General features: G+C 39.7%; 1 protein-coding gene across 3 annotated transcripts in view; it reads right to left on the bottom strand.

The window, feature by feature from the left end:
- Nucleotides 1–21,102, bottom strand: part of ttyh2l (tweety homolog 2, like) — a 45,961-nt gene extending 24,859 nt beyond the window's left edge. The window contains exons 1-3 of one of the 3 annotated variants that reach the window (XR_013284520.1): nt 20,621–21,102; nt 14,028–14,203; nt 6,604–6,715 (exon numbers count right to left, since the gene is read on the bottom strand). Coding sequence is in view for 1 of the 3 variants with exons in the window: in XM_077528543.1 (XP_077384669.1) it covers nt 6,604–6,715; nt 14,028–14,203; nt 20,621–20,749 (417 nt within the window). In the remaining 2 variants the exon portion in view is untranslated. Of the gene's footprint in view, nt 1–6,603; nt 6,716–7,357; nt 8,825–14,027; nt 14,204–20,620 lie in introns of those variants that run through there. The other 2 variants (XM_077528543.1, XM_077528565.1) reach the window with 2 other exon arrangements.
- Between the last annotated feature and the right edge of the window lie 2,416 nt (nt 21,103–23,518).

The following is a 23,518-nucleotide window of genomic DNA, read 5'->3' as shown; positions in this document are numbered from 1 at the left end:
CTCCCTCACCACCGTCACTTCGTGAACAAAGTCAGCAAAATTCTCTGAAAGGTTATCTTCAGTGATTATTGTGTGTTAAGAATGATTTTTCCCTCTCTGATGTGCTTGGAAAACAGTTGAGGTAAACAATCAGAAAAGTTCAAACTGCTGAGCATTGATGATTGCAAATCCTTCCGTTTGTGATCAACACCCGGTTGAGCCACAGACTGTGATTTTGACGTGAAAACATAATGATAGCCTATTAGGAGTGTTTATCAGTCTGGATGCCCTGATGCTGCCTAAAGGTCAGTCCTGGTATTTTGCCAGATGTTGAGTTTAAGGTAGCGGGACTCATTATTGTCTGTAGATATCATTATATGAGTTGTGTGCTGTGTTGCTCACACTGTAAAAGCATTTTTTTTTTGTGTAGGATGTCTGAAATTTTGAAAATCGGTTATGATATACAGTCAAGCCTCGGTTTTCGAACATAATCCGTTCCAGAAGGCTGTTCCAAAACCGAAATGTTCGAAATCCGAAACAATTTTTCCCATTATAATTAATGTAAATAATTTTAATCCGTTCAAGTCCTTTTTTGTTTTTTGTTTTTTACTATTTTACACCATAAACTGCAGTGTATACTGTTTACCATAAATAGAAAAGGGTAGAAATAGACACTGTTTTATTTTAACAGAAGATATCCTATCTAAAATGATGGGGAAAAAAATGCACTTACAGTACTTATAGCGTCATTTAGAACATCACTTCCGGTACGCGCTCTTATTGTGAAACTAAATGATGACACTTCCGGTTTCGGGGTTAGCAGCGCAACATCAACTTCCGAGTGCTATGTTGTAATGTGCGGATGAGGAAATACCGCCCAAACATTCGTAACAAACATTTTAGAAGGAACAAGCTATAGCTGATTCTGGCAAGAAGGTTACAGACAAGAAATAAGGACAACAGGACCCACCAGTCATTGACGCACACGCTAGTGCCAGACTTGCTGCTGCTATAGCTGCTGGTGAAGAAATTCCGGGTGATTCTGTTCAAGCGGCCACACGCACGAATGCGAGGGTAAATTGTGTCACGTGAACTCGCTTTCCAATGAACAGACTACAAATTATGCAAATTAGGATTCGTCTCAGTTACGCAGTTAAAGTTGAACATATCAGACTTAAGGAATAGACAGCTTTGTAGCCTTTTCTACACTCGGCGAGTGAGTCGCGTTCAGGTACGCTCGGCTTTTTTCAGTTCAAGAGCCGATTTTTTGGACGAGTTCTAAGACATAAAATTCTCGAATTTTCTGGTCGAAAACCGATTTGGTCGAGAACAGAAGCGTTCGAAAACCGAGGTTTGACTGTATATAAAAAAATCAGTATATTAGAACCCCACTCAGCTCTAAGAAATCAAAGCATTCTAATCTTTGAAAAATACATGATTTTGGATCCAGGTTTTAGCTCATCATTAAATTCTACAAGTGTACCAAATGATGCAGGCAGAGCGTATAAACATCACTTTAAGCCAAATAAATTCCAAAAATCCAGTATCAGTTGAGCACTAAGCTGTACACACATACACGCACGCACATACACAGCTTTGTCGTGTTCTCTTTAGTAGAAAGCTCAAGTAAATCTGAACAGATGTTGTTTTTCTCATCTACAAGACTCCTCGATGTCTTTATCTCTCGTTCTTTCACACCCGAGACAGCCGGAAAACACGCTCGAGCGCGCCCTGCGCCACTGTTCATTCCCACGCCGTAAAAACCCCCACCGTGAAGAAGATAAACACTCCTCGACACTCAAACTTTTCCAACAGTTGATTACATTCTAGCCGGTGAGTGTCTACTGCGGAAGGGCGAGAGATGAGGTTGAAAAAAGATACGAGCCCATCCTCCATCCACTCCATCACTCCTCCCGAGGGACGGGAGAGTGTGCGAGTGCCAGTAAACTGCTCCAAAGCCCTCGCGCCATCACCTCCTCCCCTCTTGGTCGTCATAATGTCCCCAATCTTATCTGCACGCTAGTAGGCTTGATTAGAAGATGTGAAGTACGTCAGCTCTCTACTGTGGGTGGCCGCGTTGCCTTAATCGCAGATGTCCCACCTTCCTTGAAAACAGATTACAGACCGTGGCTATCAAGGAATACTACATAGCGGAGTGAGAGAGAGCTATTAGTAGTACCTACTGTACTTTTGAGCAGTGGCTGACTGGGAGAGTACAATTTCTAAGTCACAGCTGCCAAAAATAGCCCAAAAGTGCAACTTTTGTTTCAGACCGATTTATTTAATCACAGAAACAAGCCAGGATGCCAAACAGGATGTTGTGATGATGCAAGAAAAAAAAAAACATGACAGAAAAACCCTTGACTGGAATGACGTCACTAACTTTGGCTAGCCTTATCACAGCTAGCAATAATAGTTTCAGACCAGTGTCAGCGGGCCCACAGAATGATGGCGAACAACAAGAGCGGCGATGCAAAGTGACACCCGATTATAGTGTCCAATATTGCACGAACAACAGTTGTGTGCTAACAAGAATTTCAATGTTTTAGGGCAATGCACACCAACACCAAGACATGTTTCGGCATTGTCGTTACTGCCATTAACACCTGTCATTAAGTATATATTTTCAACAAATTATGTCATTTTCCTTTGAATAGTTTGTCCTAGAATGTCAGATTTCCCACGCAATTATGCTCTTAATATTAAATTTAACATTGATATTATGATTATAATCAAATAAAATTGCAACCTCTGTCTCATAAAATAATACTGCAATGATATTCTCAACATTTATTTCTCCTTATATTTTTTCCTTCATACAGTTTCTTCACTTTTTAGTGTTGTCCTAAAACGTCAAAATTCCAACACAATTAATTCTCGTAATATGTTGTCTTTTTTAGCTTAATGTTGCTGATTTTCCCCAATATTTGGACTTCCATCCATCCATTTTCTTAACCGCTTACTCCTCACAAGGGACGTGGGGGTGCTGGAGCCTATCCCAGACGGCTTTGGGCAGTAGGCACGGTACACCCTGAACTGGTTGCCAGCCAATCGCAGATATTTGGACTTCATCTAAAATTCTACTTTTTTTCTGGTAACATTTCATTTTTTTAGCAATATTATTTAAATAATGTTATGTATTTATTCACATAAAACTGATACTTTATTCTCTTTACATTACATACAAATGTTCAACATAATTACAAAATTTCCACAAAATCATAATATTATGAGGGTTAACTCTTAATATTTTTATTTTATTCTCACCTCCCCCCCATATATCAGGACTTTATTCTTTTGAAACTTTTCTTCATACTTGTAACTAGAAAGAGTGAGTACCAAAAGCAGGTATTGCGAAAGGTGACAATACCAGCTTTATTTTACATTATCAGTACTCGAGTCGTGACAAGCGTTTTATGATCGGCAATAACAAATTAGACATTAGAAGAACAGAAAACGTGCCACTAATTTCATGCAATTGTAAGGACAAATGCTGCATTGAGATATATAGGTGTTTCTTAAAAATGATCTGTCATACATTTTGGTGAAAGTATTATGTATAAAAAGCGCTCATGATATTGGTACTTGGTATCGGTATTGGTGACTATTCAAAGGTTGAGTACTTGCACTGGTATCAGTCTGGAAAAAGAAGTACTATCCACAATCCCTACGTGTAAGAACTTAAAATGATAAAATTATGTAATAATGCAATTTACAGCCCGCTCAATTTATTTTGTCTTTATTCTTGTGTAATTCCTGTCTTCTTGAAATTCTATGACTGTGTTATCGCAGTGTTCCTATTTACTTGCATTTAAGTGTGGCCCTAATAGCTTTTCATACGGGGAGGCTAGTATAGTCTCTCTGCGGCAATTGTGTCAATAAAACCGTAAACACAGTTCACAGCGGTCGAGAAGCACGGTGAAATAGGAACAGGCAACGCATCGCGAAAAGTAGAACTGTTACATCCTGAGAAACCGCAGAGGGCTTTCAAAGAAGAAGAACTGTATATAAGTGGAACTGCAGTTGCAAATTGAAAGCATACATTCTAATATGTCTTCCACTTTGCCGCTGCACTTAAACGCTCATAATGGTAGCGTGCTGCAAGACAGACATAAAGGAGGCTCGGGAGCCATCAAAAGCCTCCTTCAACAGGAAAGTAAGAATGGGGAAAAAAAACTCCTCAGAATGTAATCTGTTCACTCTGCGACACATGAGGATAACTCGCCGAGTGTGAGAGTGCATATTTTAGGTCGAGATGAGCTATCAGCCAGAGCCAAACAGCGTAAATCACTGACATCACACGCGCCTCGCGAGAGATTACATCGCTTTTGGGCCTATTTGCTTTGCACCAATCCTGCCAGGGGAGCACAGACAGGAGGAGGGAGTGCGTTTGGATTACTTTCGTGTAAAACAAAGGCCAAAAGAGGACAAGCTAAACAACCCATATCACCCGACCTGCCTAAAATCGCTGCATTTTTTTTAAAAGTAATTCAGGGGGACCTCAGTTTATGTTTTAAGTGTGCGAACAGCGCACGAAGAACTAGTTTTTGCAGCAGCATAAGAATATGTTTGTCTCGTGGCTGAAAAAGCCTTTTTCACTTACGTGCTGTTTTAACTGTATTGCTTATATGAATGGCCAATACAAATTATGTAATATGACTTTGTGCAGACAAGGAATGGAATGGCGTCACACGGCGAACCATAGAAGGAGATTGCCGATGTTCCAGTAGGCTATATACTTGTTCCACAAATGTTTATATTATGCTTAGCACAAATGTTACAATATAATTGCCGCTGAGTAAGTTAAATACTGTGCGACAAAAATTCACATACACACAAGCAGTCTACTGTACATTATATTGTGTATGTGAGTGGCTAGCTGTAAGCTACATTTACTGTACTTTACTTACAAGGATACAGCAATGTTTGAATAGTTTTTTTTAAGTGGGATCGCAGTTTGTTGTATACAGTATGTATGGTTTAAACTAGGGATGTCACAAACGACACATTGAAAATCGCTGTAATATCGATGTAAATTGTTTAAAATATGTATTGATGTAAAAAATAAAAGAATTGATTTGTAACGCCATGTTAACTGTCAGAAAGCCCGGGGGAACTAAAGTTTAGTTCCATCTCAGTGCGTTTCTGTGTCTCTCTTTAAGAGGTAACACTCATTCTTTTTCATTACTCACAGATATTACAGTATGTTGTACTTGTCATTTCTAATGCAAATGTAGGAAACATCCAAATCGTCCGTTGTCCATGTTTCCCATCTTCCATTCAAAAGGTTCTTATACAATTCAGAATAAAATCACTGCAACTATCCATCCATCCATTTTCTGAACCGGTTGCCCCTCACAAGGGTCACGGGGGTGCTGGAGCCTATCCCAGCCGGCTTCGGGCAGTAGGCGGGGTTCACCCTGAACTGGTTGCCCCCTGCACTATTATGCTGCTAACATTAGAATCTAATTTTCGTTATAGCATTTTAATCTTATAAAATTATGGATTTTTCTTGTAATAGTTTCCCTGATTTTTATCTCAACTCTAAAAAGTGCATCTCCTAATTGCAGGACTTTATTCTCTTCAAATTCATCTTTATTCTTACAATATTTTTTAGCTTTGCTCTCTTAATTTTAACAAAATGCTTCTTCAATACATTCGCTGGTCTGATATTTCTTTAAAACTAATAGGTTCCTGCATTGAAATTGTAAGCACTTTTCAAAATTGCATCCTCAAAACTACATAAACCTCACATTGGTCATGGCTCTTTGTATTCTTTTACTGATCCTGATTGTGACCTCAACTAAGTGTGTACATAGGAGTGTGTATAAGGACATACAGTACAAACACCATCACACAGCACAAAGAAGAGGCTTAGTATCCATTAAAGCACCTCCTTCCTCCCCGCTGAGCCTCCCGAATAACTTTGGCGAATGCAGGTCAGGGCCGAAGCACACGCAGAGACGATCCCTATTAGGCAAAAAAGCGGATCGAGACCTCCCGCGGGGAAGCGCCTCCACATCTGCGACATGCTCCGACTGTGATTTGCTGTTTTGCGAGCTCGGCGACACGGTGCTCAGAAATGAGCAGATTGTGCTGCACTGTCACTAAAAAGCCTCATTAGAAGACTTGAAGATATAGATATGATAATAGACATTTTTTTTATGACTTTAGACATATTCAGTGCCTATTTAAATCACATAAAATCACACACGCACATGCACGCATGCACACACAGAACTGCAGAGTTATTAGTTGCTCCTTTCTACTTAAAAAAAAAATAAAAAAATCTCAGGAGAAGTGATTGCATTTGCAAAAAAAAGTATTGCACTGAATTGCACTTGTGTTACGTGTATTGTTGCTCAAGTTCTCTAAGTTCCGACTGTCTGTGAGGCACATTTTCACCAGGATACACGCACTTGCAAACATTGGTGAGATTTTGGCCTCCAAAAAGGGGATTCATTCATTGGAAGAGACACAACAACTTCAAGAGGACAATGATTGTTACCTTGTAAACCGAGAAACTCCTATATTTGGTCAATATGAATTGATTGATTATTAATCAACAACTAGAGGCAATTGGAGACTATATAAGTACAGGAAGTAAATGACGATGTTTCTTACCAGGCTGTTGATGCTGCCCAAAGTACGATTGGCATTGTAGATAGAGTAGGTTAACTGGTACACCCCGTCGTTGGTCTCACTGTTGCCATAGAAACCCACTCCCACAGCGGAACTGTGAATAAGATGAGGGACACAGCATAAAAAGACTCACATGTGTGCTCCTCCGTCTGCTTGTACAGAATCAGGCTGTGATCAGAGTACGTTCAGTGACAATAGGTGCGTTTCCATTACCCTCAGTTTTGCGCAAAAGGCATGTTTCGCAAAAGTAAGCTGGTAATGGAAACACCGGATTTGCGAAAAAACTCAAATATCGCAAAAAAGTTTTTGCGCTCTCATGAGGTGGTTTTTGAGACGTATCGAAAAAGAAGTATTTCTCAAAAGTGTAATGGAAACACTTTTTGCGCATTAGTAGTCATGTGACACCCGCCCGGTCACGGAGGAAAGGAATGTAACACGTTGTTTATGTGTATTTTTAATAAACTTGCAATTACTATTTGTTTTGAGAATTATTAATTTCGGGTTTGTATTTTAGTTTTACATGCTTAAGTGATTTGTATCGGCTACTGCACGTCATGAGCATAAAAGAGAGAGAGGTGTAATCGAGCGAACCTCCTTCGAAAAGTTGAAGGAGAGGAGAGCTTGAAATCCTGTCCTGCCATGTCTGGTTAATATAGCAGAAAACATCAGAAACTTTTAATAATTTGTAACCCGCCTTTTACCCAGCTTCTGCATGAGAACAACATTTTAGGATTACAGGAAGTAGGAAGTACGGTGCCACTCGCTTTCGTGTCAGAACTGCTTGCAATGCCGACTGCCGTGGGGCACACACAACAACACCAACACTAAATCCCCGAAACCGCCCGATGAGGGGTGAGTGTTCTTAAAGTAATATAACTACACCGGGCGTCCGTCTACCGTAAACATCATGAGCACCTCCTACAGAACAGAGAGGTCTCGCGAGACGGGACATTCAGAGAATTGCGCCTCAGAAGCGAAACTATCGTCAATGGAAACACCGACAATTCGAAATTGTACTTTAGCGAAATAGTGCAATATCGCTTTTATTTTTGCGAAAAAGGGTAATGGAAACGCACCTAATAGCATACAGTGTTCCTTCACTTTTCACAGGTGATACGTTCCACAACCACCTGCGATGAAAATGAATAAATGGGTGGGTTCAATTCTAAGGTTCAAAAGATTTCTTTGTCATTATAAAACGTTGTTTGGATATTTAATTACTAATTATATTTATGTTTAAAGGAAAAGTATTATCGCTAAATGTACTTTCGGTTTCCGCTGTATTATAGTAATGCTTATTTTCGTCAAAAAAACAAAAAAACAATGGCAGGTTTGCAATGGCAACTACTGTGTATGAAGCGACTGACTTATGTTATGGACGATAAGAGTGAAGCCGCAGTACGTGAAATAAGAAATTGCTCAAATTACATTTTATAAAACGTTTGTATCTGTTCATGATATTCATTTCTCATAATAATTAGGAAACAGGTAAATATCAAAATGCAACACTATTTATTTGCAGGGTTTCCCCCAGAAAACGTGCTGAGTCCAAGTCAGGGATAGACGAGGAACACAATTGGGCCCGGGAAAGGACAATGAATTTATGATTACTCGTGACTATTTTCAAAGATGATTAGTAAAGATCACTCTTAGCACACCCCACACCACAAAACTGTCACAGATAATCTTTCTTCTCGAGATATGCGATAATCCAGAAAGGAGAAGGCTCAAAATTGTCCCAATTATCAGTATATGTGTGTATAAAGCGGCGGCTATTTGATGAATGTAAAAATGTAATCGTATGTATCTCCTTAAAACCATTCCCCGCTATCATCAACCAATGGCCAGTCAGTCACTCAGTCACTGGAAAGCAATCAGTGGGATTTTCTACCTCCTGCGTCATTGTCCACTAATCTCATTGTTCTTGGCGACCCATCTTGACCCTGGATGGGATTCCAATCTTGGCTCCTAAGTCTACTTCAGTGATGTTACAACTCATCTAACTCGCGAGAGAGCTCCCCAGCTTGTGAAGTATCGTAATTGATACACCTAATGGTCCAAATTTGCTGATAGAACTCCAAGGATATCCTTCAGTGCATTTTCTTCAGCATTTGGGATCAAAGACGCAGTAGAAAGTGTGTCACTTATCTGAAAATGTGCCTCCCTGGAATACACCAGAGCCCCTGGTTCCAGTAAGGCTGCTCTAAACGTGAGATTAGAGCACATCAAGGCAAGGGATATCAGTCAAAAAGGGTGATAATGTCACACTTGACAACCTGAGATTCTTCCTATCAGACATCTTGGTCACTGGTCATCGTTTCATTCCAGGAAGGCAAAATAACACCTTGGAGTTAGACGAATGAACAAATTTGAATACTGTAGGGCAGAGGTGGCCAAGTTCGGTCCTCGAGAGCCCCTATCCAGCCCGTTTTCCATGTCTCCCTTCTTCAGCACAGCTGAATCTAATGATCAGCTAATCAGAAAGATTTGCAGAAGCCTGATAACGATCCTGATCATGAATCAGGTGTGTTAGTGGAGAGAAACATGGAAAACAGGCTGGATAGGGGCTCTCGAGGACAGAACTTAGCCACCCCTGCTGTAGGGCATTTGGTAACTCTCCAAAAAAGGAATGAATAGTGAATGAACATGCACTTTCACATATGAACAGTGATCACTGCTAGCTATTTGGGTGTTGTTAAAAAAAAAATAGCCATTTATTTGACAAAGACAAATAATCCGACGCTAAAGATTCTGTACATCCTTGAAGTAACATTGAGGCATCAGAAATCAATAAGACTGCAGAAGAGACACACATGACATGGGAAGTCGGATGCGTGTTGATTGCATGTCACGTTGCTGCAACATTGAAAGCATAATCAACACTGTCAATATGCCTTTCAACTAGTCTCATCCTGATGACCACTCAGTGCTACAGTCCAATGTAGCAATGGAGCAAAATAACAAAGGAAGTTATTCCAAACTCAAGTGTGTCTGTGTAGTTGCTCAATTCAGTTTTCACGCCCTTCAAGATATTTGTGTTCCTGCTCATGTGCCATAACACGGATGACGTGGCCTTCATTGATTCCTGAGCCAATCTGGAGGCACATCAGAGGCGATTTTGACACAGTAATAATGCTCTAATGAGACAGCGCATCATGAGGCAGGCACATTGATGTTAGTAGGGGGAGGCGAAGCCTTGACTTTATTAAATGCTAATAATACACAAGTGGGTGATTCTCTGACTCGTTGAAGAGGTTCAAAGCACAAAGCATTCCAGTCAAACCAAATAAAACTAATATGTCTAACAGTCGCAATATGATAGTATTGGTATTCTTTTTAGCTTTGCTTAAAGGCCCAGTCTGCCGTTTTCACTCAGGAAGAGGCACTTTTTAGATACAGGATTTAAACAAACAAACTACTTCTCAATTTACAGCTCTGGGCTTCTCTTAATGTCTGGTGGTGATTTTTCCCTAAACCCCCACCCCCCAGCCTGTATTTTGCCATTTTGTGTTTGTTATTTAAACAGAGGGACGTTTCTGTGGAAAGACAATTTTATGCCCCTCCAGCCAATCGCAGAGCGGGGGGTGGCGTGTCGCGAACAGGGACAACAAACAGAATTTGTCGGCTGCATGACGTCACTCCCGCAGCAACTTGACAGCACGCACGGATTATTATTTTTTGTTTCACTCACTCACTCACTCACTCACTCACTCACTCACTCACTCACTCACTCACTCACTCACTCACTCACTCACTCACTCACAGAAGCTTACATGTCTGAATGAGTGAGTGGGAAAAAAATGGAGGGGTATAAACACTCTTTTCACAGAAACGTCCTGCTGGGGAGGTTAGGACGAAATCACCACCAGACATTAAGAAAAGCCCAGAGCTGTAAATTGAGAAGAAGTTTGTCTGTTTAAATCCTGTATTTAAAAAATGCCTTTTCATGAGTGAAAACTGCAGACCAGGCCTTTAATCAACTATGGGTAAGACTAACAGTCAAATAATCAATTAGAATATAAAATACTCAATTTAAAAAAAGCAAATGCCCATAAAGACTATTTGAGGGACATGAGAATGAACAATTCTAACTGAACAGTCATCAAGCGGGGCGGCACGGTGGATGATGGTTAGCACGTCCACCTCCCAGTACTGAGGACTCGGGTTCGAGTCCAGGCTCCGGCCTTCCTGGGTGGAGTTTGCATGTTCTCCCCGTGCCTGCGTGGGTCTTCTCCGGTTTCCTCCCACATTCCAAAGACATGCATGGCAGGTTAATTGTGCAAATTGTCCCTAGGTGTGCTTGTGTGTGTGGATGGTTGTTTGTCTCTGTGTGCCCTGCGATTGGTTGGCAACCAGTTCAGGGTGTACCTCGCCTGATGCTCATAGCCAGCTGGGATAGGCCCCAGCACCCCCCGTGACCCTTGTGAGGAGCAAGCGGTTCAGAAAATGGATGGATGGACAGTCATCAAGCAGTTATCTGATTGCAATAATACGTCAATATCTCTGCCAACAATTTCATCAACCATTTTATAGCAACACTTTGAGGCTGACTCTCTCGTTTTCTGAATTGCAGTTTTTGTGTATTCTCAGATCAATAAAATTATCGAAAATGTTACGATCTAAGATGAATGTCAGTCTTTACAAAAAGTTATGATCACTCCTCGAGGCATGGCACAAGACTGTTTATCACAGTGCATTAAAAAGGACATATTTTTTTTAACCATTAATTAACATTGCATTGTCAAAGAGAACAAGCCATTTTCAACACTTTAGAATCGTCAATAAGTCGTAAAAATACACCCATACCTGAACCGACAAAATATATGGCTTTTTGGAAAAAAAATTTAAATTTGTCAAATTGTGACTTTCGAGGTTTCGGCCCGACGACAGCGATATTAAATCTGGTGTGCTTTATGGTCCACCTTTTTGTTCCTCACGTCAGAACTGAATTTTGGAAGAGAGAATTCAGATTTGCTGCCCACACAGCCTGGAATTCTTTCTAGGCTGAACTGAAACTCTCAAAACGTATTACAATTGAAGCCTTTTGATCCATGCTGATTAATAAACAGCATGAGACCACTGAACAGTGCATGTGTTTATGAGTTATTTATGCTAAAACATTTATCCACTCTATTTTAAGACGCCATACAATTGCGTAAAAATGTATTGAGACTCCTCAGTTTTAATGATGTGTGCTGATGAACTCTTGGCCAGGTCACCCTTGTAAAAGAGATCTTGATCTCAATGGGTTTTTATTTGGTTACATAGAGGTTGTGAAAAAAAAATGTGGTGTTCTTAGTGAAAAGGTTCAGGAACCTTTTTTTATTTATTTGTATTTTTTTTTAATAGGTAACTCAAAAATGCATTTTTGGCAACTTACTTTGCAATCTATGGGTACCAAATGATAATGAATTATAAACCAGATGTCTCTTAAACAAATTGTGCACAAGCCTCATGTTCATATTTAACATAGCACATCTTTTGTGTTTCAGTACAACCCTTCTTTGTTCCTGTGCAGCTAACAAAACAAAAAAATATGAAACAAGCACACTTTCAATTAGGAGCAATCAAGGCTCAAAACTCAATTTGAAAAAAGGGCAAGAGCAAAGTCAACACCACGCAGTTTCCATTTTGCCAGAAAAAAAAAACATCAAAGTGCCTCATAAAGCTTTTAAATCCAAGAATCACGGTCTACTATCTGCCAGCTTCTCCCACGTCCAAAATCTTCATTTTTGATTATATGATTTAATTGGATGTCATATGCAGCGGTTTCGGAGAATGAGAGGATTTTTAAAGAATAAAACACAGACCACTTCACAGAGAGGCGGAGGCTGAACAGGAAAGAGAAAACAAACGCTGGGCTAAATGGCATCATGCTCAATCACTTAGCGTCACAACAGGACGTGGATGCTAAGGGCTGGTTGCTAACCTGGCGGTAGCTAACCTGGGATGTGAGACTGCACAGTATTTCAGCAAGAGGATCTGAGAAAGACATCATAGAAACTGTTTAGAAAAAAAAGCTGAAACTTCCCTGAAAAGGGAGTGATTGACAGAAATCATTTGGAAAACAACTTGAGGCTCACAAAAAGGTGACTGGCATTGCATCACTGTAAATCAACAAACTTCTTACTTTGAAGCCAGGTGACAATTTTTTAGACATCCTTGAAAATCAGCAGGCTTCTTACTTCATTTCTATGTTTTATTATTTCTGTTTGACTTGTGTTTTTTTATATATATATTTTAGGAGTTGCATATTTTGCAAGTGACTGTGCTACCAGTCTCATTTTGCATGAAGTATATCATAGTACATATGGTTGAATGCCATAAAGTGGCACACAGTGTCATAAAGAGACACAAGTGCTGCGATGTTGGTTGGTGTGTGTTGTGATTTGAATACATTTCTTTTTATCATACACTTTGTTGTCCGCACAAATTGTTGGCCCGACGTTTTGTCAACAAAGATGGGGCTTTGCTTTGTGCCGCTGTCCTCATTCCTTGCCACAAGGGGCCTGCCTGTATGAATATATTAATAGCGGCGTTCTGAACAGCCCAAGCTAGCGAAGCTAACCACTAGTCTCATCAAAAAAACATCTTATTTTTGTCCTGTCTGACCTGTGCGGACACATGAAGAGTGTCACCTAGTTGGCATGACATTTTTGTGACATTTCGTGCCACAGAGTGTTGAAGTCAAGAAACAGTGGCAGCTCGGTAGACAAGATGCCATAAACGTGTGATTAGTTGTCAGTCAACCTCAAGCTTTAGCAAAGTCGACTAATCTCAGGTTATTATTACATTAGCCACTGTGGTAGGGCTGGGTATCGATTCAGATTTCCAGATTCGATTCAATTCACGATTCACAACAATTTTCGATTCAGTTGAGGAATTCACGCTGTAGCTATTTTAGACGCCGCAATGCTGCAAATAGTAGAAACTTCTTACTCTAATTTAATGCAATAGTAAAAATATGAATATTTACATTAAGAATTGAATCCATTGCAGTTACACTAATAATCTGTTTTATTTAACATGGCCTTATAAAAACAAATAATTTAAATCAATTACAACCACTGTACAGGCTGTGTAAATAAAGTGACAAAAAAAAATGACAATCACGACATTCACATTTTTTTCATCCATCCATTTTCTTCACCGCTTTTCCTCACATGGGTCGCGGGGGTGCTGGAGCCTATCCCAGCTGGCTTCGGCGGGAGATATCGTTATATCGATACATGGTTTTATTTATCGATATTGGGATATGAATAGGTGTATTGATATGATATCGATATATCGATATTTTGAACCCAGCCTTACACTGTGGTGTTTTTGACTTTACTCAATTTAACCCAAACAGCCACATTCTTAAGGCCACACAGTGCACGTGCGTGTGTGAGAGCAGTCTGACTGACCATATGATAAGACCCGTGACGACGGCCGACCATGTCACACAGCAGGTCCTCTCGGGCCTTTTGGTGTCTTCGTCCACGTCCTTGCGACAGCAACACGAGCAGACCAAGAAGACCACCAAAACCAGCAGGCTCACACAGAGGCCCACCGCTCCGACACAAGCCAGGACCACCACAGACTGACAGAAAGAAAGAGAAAAAACAATGTTAATTTTTTTTATCTTAAAAGAAAAGTAACAACCACAGACTTTTTCCGTTGTGTCTCAAGGAACATCCAGGGAGCTCTAATTTCAATATTAGTAGACAAACCCTTAACTGTTATTTGACCAAGTGCTATGAGAATACCGGTTCAATAAAAATGTTTACCTGCTTCGCCATTTTCCTAGCGTTAAAAATGCACATTAGGGGTTTATATTGTTTTCCAACAATACTCAACTAAATTGATCATTTCATGTGTACCTGTAGCTAGAAAGCAAAGCGTGGAGTCTCTGCTGCTGAAATGCACAAGTGCGCTTAGTGAATGGGGCAATCAATCATTACCCACCATTTGTGCCATTTGTGCCATTTGTGCGTCTTTCTTGACCATCACACCATGTTTTTTTTAAATAATAAAACATAATAATAATAATAATAATAATAATAATAATAATAATAATAATAATACAGTAGGGTATCTTGTATATGGAGCCTCAAAACCTGATAGAGGGCTGCAGTTTTACTGCCAATGCTTTTGTAAAGACACTCATTTTAAACTGTGGTTATGTATTTTAATTGTTGTGTTGTTTGAATAGGTTGCATTTAAATATTTGTCTATTCATGGTGTGCCAAAGAGCTGAGAAGTAATGTACGAAATTTCAATTGTGCAATGTACAATGACAAAAAAAAGTCTTCTAATGTAATCTAATAAATAGTGCTGCATGCTGTGTGCAATTTCCTGGTGTGCAGCAAAGAGTTGTCAGTTATTATTCTGACAGGATAGTTCACGTCAGTCACTTCCAGACATGTTGCTTGGTGTGCGGTGGGGCCTGCCTGACACATGCACGGATTAATTTAGATTTTTTTAGAAGCAAACAAACATATATGTGAGCAAACATTATGAAAAGGTCTGTTGTAGGTACTGTTGGTGGCAGCTTCAGAAAGCTAGCATAGTTGGCAGAGCTGGACTGTTGGAGGCCAGCATCATGTGACGCGTCGGCTTTCATTCAGTCTTGTGATTCCAGAGTGTGTGTAGCATTTAAAGCCTGGGGGGTGGAGACAAAATACATGCACAGAGAAGAAAGGCAACGCTGTGTTGCCTACAGGGTCCATGTGGACAAACGTTTCCTCGTGAGGTTTAGGGGGGGAATCACTTTGAACAAGAGATGGGGTACACGTACACCATAGACTGGTTGGTAGTCAGTCGCAGGGCACAAAAAGACAAATAACCGTTCAGCCTCATATTCACACTTATGGACTCCTAAGTCATCAATTACCTAACTTATGTTTTTAGAGTGTGGGAGGAAGCCTACACAGAACTTCTCATTCTGCATTTGATATCATCCATTTTAAATATTGGTAATACAATGGCACTCCAATGACTCAAATAACGTTGCTTGACTGTGTGTGCGTGTCTCTGCTCTTTTCCATGCGCTCCCAACTAGTCAAATGCATAATGAAATACTACAAACTGGGAACATAATAATTCATACTAGACTTATTTTTTAAGGGAAGTGTCAAAAATGAGTCAAAACCTGTCGCTCTGTCAGTCATCAGAGTTTTTTCTATGTATACCTGTGATTTCCTACTGTGTGCCTGATCATTAAAGGCACCTTGAGTCCACAGCAGGAATGATTGTTGCTTTTATTTCTGCTTGTCTGTGAAAAACATTTACTCTTGTTAGAAAATGTTTTTAAAACTGAAAATCGAAAACCACACGTGTGCTCTTCATGTTTATTGAAAACATGCGTAAGCAGTGCTGTCGTGTGGCTTCCACTCTGCGTGCACACTCCCGCGGCCTATTCAAGTTTTTTTTGTTTGTTTTTTTACGGGGGTAAATACTTTGACACAATACCTGTTTGCGAGGTGTAAGAAAAAAAGTTCCATATGATGCTGATACCGAGCCGTTTTTTGACGCCAAAACATCGAGGTATGGTACTGATACCTCGGTATCCCGTGCAATACTACATGCCACGATGAATTTCTCCTCTAGTATCTTTTCTGTTAACTCATCCCAACCCAAAAACGTGTAAATACGTTTTTAATACTTTGTCCCTCACTCCCAAAAACGTATTTACACATTTTTGGGTTGGAATGAGTTAAGGACAAGAGCACCAATAAAATGTCAATTAAAAATACATTGCCTGCAGTGAAAAGCATGTAGGCCAGGGGTGTCAAACTCATGTGAGCTGAGGGGCCGCATGGAGTAAAATATATTACCAAGTGGGCCGCATTGGTAAAATATAACTTAAAAACGGTTGCCGTCAATTATACGCAGATTTTCGCTATTTGTGTGCCAGCCCTAAATTACAGAGCTCAACTGTAATCATATTGTTCCAAAAAATAATACAAATGCAAATGGAATGCAGCAAAACCGAGTCCTGGACATGTTAAATCTACCTGTATTGCATATATATTGTTCCCAGAATGCATTGCGTAGTGCAGTTAATAACGTTATATTGACACTAATCCTTGTCATATCTATTTGTGTTACCAGCAATTGAATTTGTGTCGTATTTAACACGCTTGTCGGTCTATGATTTCAATAAGAATAATAATAATCATAATAATAGTAATAATTAAACAAACCGTAACTTTAAGTTGTGTGTAAAATAATGGCATCCATTATGATTCCCCCATACAAGTTGCATTGCTCATCTGAGGACTGCTTGTGAAGTGACAATTTTTATATATTTTGATTGTGGCCGACTGATTAATTAGTCTGACATTACAATAATTTTTTTTTAACTTTACAAAATCATCTTGTGTGACAGAATGGAAAAAGCATGATATATCTCCATCCATCTTGACCGCCTATTCCTCACAAGGGTCGCAGGGGGTGCTGGCGCCTATCTCAGCTGGCTCTGTGCAGAGGGCGGGGGACACCCTGGACTCTTTGCCAGCCAATTGCAGGGCACACAGAGACAAACAACCATCCACACTCACAAGCACACCTAGGGACAATTCAGAGCACCCAATTAACCTGCCGCGCACGTCTTTGGAAGGTGTGAGGAGACCGGAGTACCCAGAGAAGACCCACGCGGGCACAGGGAGAACATGCAAACTCCACCCAGGAAGGCCGGAGCCTGAACTCGAACCCAAGTCCTCAGAACTGGGAGGCGGACGTGCTAACCACTCGACTACAGTTTCGCCCATGATGTTTCTCTATTTTTTAAATTAAAAAACAAATTTATGACTAAATGGAAAAAGAATGCATGTCCAAATATTTTCCTTTTTTATTAAAAAATAAAGGCTAAAGAGAAACAGAAGTTCCATAACAGAATGAAAAAGAATGTATCTCCAAATTGTTTGCTCTAGAAACAAATTTGAATGATTTCTTCATGAGATAAATGCTTTTCATGATCGAATAAAATAAAAAGTAGATATCTCCATCTTTTTATTTAAAAAAAAAAAAGAATTTGAAATTACAGTATCCTTTAATCTTTTTGTGACAGGATGAAAACGCATGCATCTCCATATGTAATGGTTTAAAAATAAGTCCCAAAATATTTTGGAGATGCATGCATTTTCCTTCTATTATGATAAGCCAAGCAGGAGAATCCTTCTTTGCATGGAATGCAAAAAGACATCTATATTTTCAAATACATAAACAGTTTTTATTGACAGCACATTATTTTTAACGACAGATTGGAATAAGAAAAAACTCCTGTGAACACAAATTTGGAGGCAAATGCTTTTCAGGACAGCGTTTAAAAAGGATGCCTCTTTTCTTTGATCACATTTTTATACATTTCGTAAATGAAAAGTTTTACCTTTTATTATTTAGATAGAAAATAATGAGTGTGTTCATCAAGTCAGCCTTCAAATGATGAATACCTTACAGATTGAATACAAGCATATAATAGCTCACATCATGTAGTCTTGCAAAACAAACTGATTTCAAGCTCTTACGACAGCTGATATACTGTAATAGTGCTTCTTTTACAGTGCCTGCACCGCTTAAGTGTCAAATCTAAACACTGAGAAAACCTCTCCAATATTCCACTTTTGTCAAGCGAAGACTCTTGAGTTTGTGCAGTGGCAACACAACTTGTGAAGGCTAAGTTATTAGACAGAGTTTGAACTTAACCTGACGCCTTGTCTCCTAGAGACAAACAATCAAACAGCAACTACTTTGCTTTTAATTGTTATTCAGCTCATATGAGGAAAAACTCGAGTCAACTCATATCACTGGAGGCAAATATGGCCAAACAAGCACATACACTCAAGGCCAATTAAAATCAGTATGCAGCATCCATCTGGAAAAAAAATTAATTGAACACTTTTTTTGTGTATCTAATTAGATTTGCAGACAGTCCTCTTCAGATAACGCAAGTAATTAAAAAAAAAATCATGTTGGAATGACTTATTTCCTTGGATCAGTGTTGGTTTATTATTGGTTTATTTAAATAAATGCACCTCCCAACTCCTGCAATCCCGCCTTGCGTCCTTGCACTTGCGTTCTCCACTTTTGCCACCAGCTCCACCAATGCCAACCAGTGTTTGTGACTGGCTTCTAGCTAGAATGGAATATCATTTCCTGTTCCTGTTTCCTGTCTCTACTTGTGTCTTCAGTTCTTCACTCTGGATGAGTAGTTGTGGTTTATTTTACTTTTATCAGACAGCCTTGATATGTAGTTGTGGAAAAAAAATTAAAACAGCACCTGTGCTCTTAAAAAAGGTTATGACAGCTCGCTAGCTTGACCCTACGGAACAAAGGATTTCGCTTTACATCCTTTTATATGGAACCTTACGTTTTGAACGCATAAAAAAAGTAAGCAGTACCTCAATCAGATTTAAAACGTGCAGGTGTACCTAACATCCTGAGTGGTGTGTTATCTAATCTATTACAATGCAAAGTTGTTGCACCCTGAATACTTTAATGCAACAAAGATGAATTAATAAGCAAGCACTTATGACAAGATGACCCCACAAAACAACTGACTTAGCCCTTGACCCAAAGTTTGGTGCAACCTGTCCTAACACGACTAGCAGGGTATACGTGGAGCCATGTATTCCGATTCGAATGAATCTGAACGGCCAAACGGAATGAAAATATGTCATATTAACACCTCAATCTGAATGAAAATGCTGAATCCGAATGAAATTTCATTTGGAATCACAGGGGTGGTATACTGTATTCTTTTGTCAATCCGAACGAGGAATAGCCAGGCTGCGTCCAGTATGTGCATGCTCTGTCTTGACATAAATGTGTCGTCACGTCGTCGTTTCCGCACGTTAAAAAATAAAATAAAATAAAATCTTGCCAAGAGCTCGTCTGTGAGCGGAGAACTTGTAAAGTACTTGGAACTTGTTTTTATTAAGATGTTGCTTTAATAAAAGTGTTAAAACTATCACAACTACTGGGCTACATAACAAATCGACTCCATCTTTTTAAATCACGTGGTGGATGTTCGCGCGTCCGATGGCTGATCAGATTAAAGGAGGGGAGCATGTGTGACTGGCAGATCAGTATAGATCTTGTCATATGTAAACAGGTGGCCACAGATCTTCATTTGGAATGATTTCAATCGGAATAACTAAAAAGTCTCCATAAACCTGGCTACTGTATGTATTTCATGTGATTGCTGCATATTTATTTTTCATCCAAATATTTGCAGTAATAGTGCCTTCACTACTTAAGAATTTCCGTTTCATCACCAGTATAGCAACAAAACTAGAACACACAGACACAAACACAAAAAAATGGAAATAAAAAGCACTTTTGAGACAACAACCCCATAAATCAAATTTCCTTGGACCCATTTTAGCCCTCGACCCACAATTTGAAACATTTGGAATTAGGATAAATGCCATTTCCATTCATTTCAAACAGTAAAGATTATTTGAGTAAAAAGTGGCCTTACATACTGTACATCATTTGTCACAGTTTACTGTTTTGTTCAATTATGTTAATAACACGCTGTCAACTGCCTGACATAGACATTGATATTGCAAAGGTATTAAGAAGCATGATTATCCAAAAGCCTTTGAAGTGCTCATTCATTTATAATTCAATAATACAATAACAAACTTTTATGTGGGTAGTTTTCTTTACAGGGATCCATGGTGCAGTTTACTCTAGCTCATTTATTTTTAACTCAACTCTAACTACACAAATTGTGGGTATAGCTGTAGTTAATCTACATTTAAAGTAGACTAGCTTGTAGCTCATAGCTTACCGCAATTTCCAAGTAACTTTCCCAACTCGCTTTTGATGACCAGGTGAAAATAAATAAATAAATAAATAAATAAATAAATAAATAAATAAATAAATACATAAATAATACATTAAATTTAATAAAGAAACTGACCAAGGACCCATTTAGCCCCGGCACACTGTTCGTGTTCCAAAACTTTTCCGCCTTGTAGGGTAAAGTGACGTAAAGCCTGGTACCGACCTGCTGGTAGTTCTCCTGCTCGGGTCTAAACGTGCTGTCCACAGGCTTGAAGGAGAAGTCAAAGTGTGGGAAATTGTGCAGCCAGTAGGTCCACCACGGAGCCACATAGTCGAGCCTCGCGGTGGCCATCCCTGCGGCTGCGGGGAAAAGTGCACACCCAAGCCCCGACTGCGATCCACGGCTGGGGGGGGGTGAGAGGAAAAGTTGGGGCGAAAAGTCCAAGAGTGTGTCAGACAGGGTGCATCGAATCAAATCAGAAGAATGTTTGTCATGTTGCTTCCACGGAGTGGATTTAGTGTTAGGAATCCGAGGCACGGGACTCGCTTGAGTGACAGCGTGAACCTGCCCGCCTTAACAGGGAAGGCGTGACGGTCAGGCCCACGTCACGCCTCTCGTTTCAGACCACCAGCAAGACAGCTTACTTCCTCCAAAACACGCCAACACTGACATACTTCTCTCTTAACTCCCTGTGCATCTTTTAGTCATTCCTAAATGTTGTCTGTGTTAGAGCTAATGTATTCACGGCCCCACTTGAATTTATGACTTGTGCTGTTTGTGTCTGACCTCTTGTGGACGACGAGGCGCACTGAGGTGAATTCTAATGAGTGGCGGGCGGGTGTCGAGTGGGGACACTTCATTAGGTACAGCTCACGAGCGAGCCACTGCAATAGTTCAGTTTACTTTTTTTTTTTTTTTTCACATAGTACACACACACACACACAAAAAAACTCGGTTGTCCAAGGGCCACCGTAATGATCAACATTAAAATACAGTGGCAGTTAGCAGTATGATGTGTTTATCAAAACGAGACAGAAGCTTTGTTCCTAAAAAGTATTATATTGCAAGCCGCTAACATTATGCAACGTTTAAACATTAACACTGCAATAAAATATAGGAAAATTAAATGCTGTAGGCTACTTATTCAGCAGAAATGTACGACACCTAACTAAATAAACTTTGAAAGAATAAATGGAAATACATACTTAAAAGTTTGATACAACTGAGCTGTACTTAAGCATGTTTGTAACATACAGTACTGCACTGCATTTAAAAAAAAAAAAGGTTAGCCGCTTTAACTGTGCACAGTTTGATTCTTTTGCATACCACTACTGTAGTGGGAGTTGGAAGGACAGAGTTTCTTTCAGGAAGACAGAGGAAGAGAGACAATCCAGTACAAAAATTGATGCAGCAATGCTCATTTAAGTCACACACTGTTTTATGGAACTTAAAATTACCTCTCACTTTATATTTTCTAATTTTTCTGGCAGTTAAAACGCTTAAGCTTTTTTGTCGGTTCATTTTTAATGGAGCAGGAAGCTAATCGGAAACTAATTTTCCAAGCGTTGGCAAATTGAAAGCACCGGTGCATGTGCACATAGTCCATAGTTGATGTCTTTACAAGTAGGTCTACACATAATGCTCAGTTGTTGGTATAGATTGAATCTTTGTTGTTGTTGTTTGTTTGTTTGTGTGTTTGTTTTTGGTGATAGAACTGCACTGCAGTTATTGATTTCACTGGTAGATCATATCGCTGCCGTGAGGCCAAAGCTTTGTAGGCTACTTCCAAAATTGTCATTTTCAGAAGACCCCAAAAGTGGCATGTTTGTTCAACCATTAACATTGCATGCTCTAAGAAAGTCAGACATTTTCAGATATTAGCATTCACGTTGGACATTGTTTAACTACGGTTCTATGAGTCCCGAACGACCACCAGCATTGCTTGTCACTCAGAGCCCTCATGTTGGTTTGCGCGAGAAGGTTCTGAGAGGATGTGTCCTGGCGACGATCCCTTTTTGTGTACGGGGATTACTAAGAGTACATTTTCCTTTTCATATTCATTTAACTCATTCACTGCCAGTCCAGGAAAAATAAATAAATCTTTGACGTCTAAAACCGCCTATGGCAGTGAATGTGTTAAGAGCTGGTTAAAGCGTTGTTAGGGCCCGGGCTGCAACTGTGGCGAGGTCCCTCTTGTTTCTGCAGTTCCCTCCTCCTTTTTTCTCCTAAATGAATTGCATTTTTTGGGACGCAAACATATATGAAAACTCAACAAACTTTACACACTCATTGGCCCTGCTGAAAAAATTGCAATTTTAAAGTTGTCATAAACGATGGCAACAAAATGGCTCTGTAGCGCCACCTGGAGTGGAAAAACAAAAAATCCCAGCACGTTTGACGTCGCAGGGCTACAAAAACTGGCAGGCACGTGTAGGACCGTGAGACGTACAACAAACTTTGTTGAACAAAGTCAATGTCATAGCTAAAATGTACAGGAAGTGAGCTATGCATTTTTGAGTGTCTGATTTTGGCCCATTTTTGCACATTTACAGGGGTCATACTTTTGCCCCGTTGTCCCAGATAATTCATCCAATTGACTTCAAACTAGAGCTGTTCCATCTCAAGACCTGGAACGCAATTGTGGAAAAAAATCTCGAGTTTACGAAATACTATGACGGGGGTGGGACATCAAATTTTGAGTTTCATATTTGCTTCCCCACAAAGGAGTGCTTCATTAATAACTCCAGTGTATGTACATGCTCTAAAAAAAAATCCTGAACTTCACATATATATACTTATAGTCACGACCTGAATGTATCTTTACGAAAAATATTCGGTTATGCAATCGCACCACCTATTGTGACAAGAAATGTCAATTTTCACAATTTTATCTGTTGTGCCGTTGAAGATATCCAATTGAAAATTTGTCAGAAAAGATGTTGATCATGCCTCAGACCGTGGCCATTACGGTGCAAATTCTACTGATTCACCATGACAATAAAAACTCTTGTAACTTGACCCAGATGATCCTATCTTCTGAAATGTTACATATTTGATGACAGTCCAGGCCTGAAGACATCTACAAACTTGTTTTTCACCGTAGTGGTAGTGCCACCTACT

This window comes from Festucalex cinctus, chromosome 1 (genome assembly GCF_051991245.1).
Source record: "Festucalex cinctus isolate MCC-2025b chromosome 1, RoL_Fcin_1.0, whole genome shotgun sequence".
NCBI lineage: Eukaryota > Metazoa > Chordata > Actinopteri > Syngnathiformes > Syngnathidae > Festucalex > Festucalex cinctus.
Note: the sequence above shows the minus strand (reverse complement) of the source record. Positions and strands in the feature narration are given on the sequence as shown.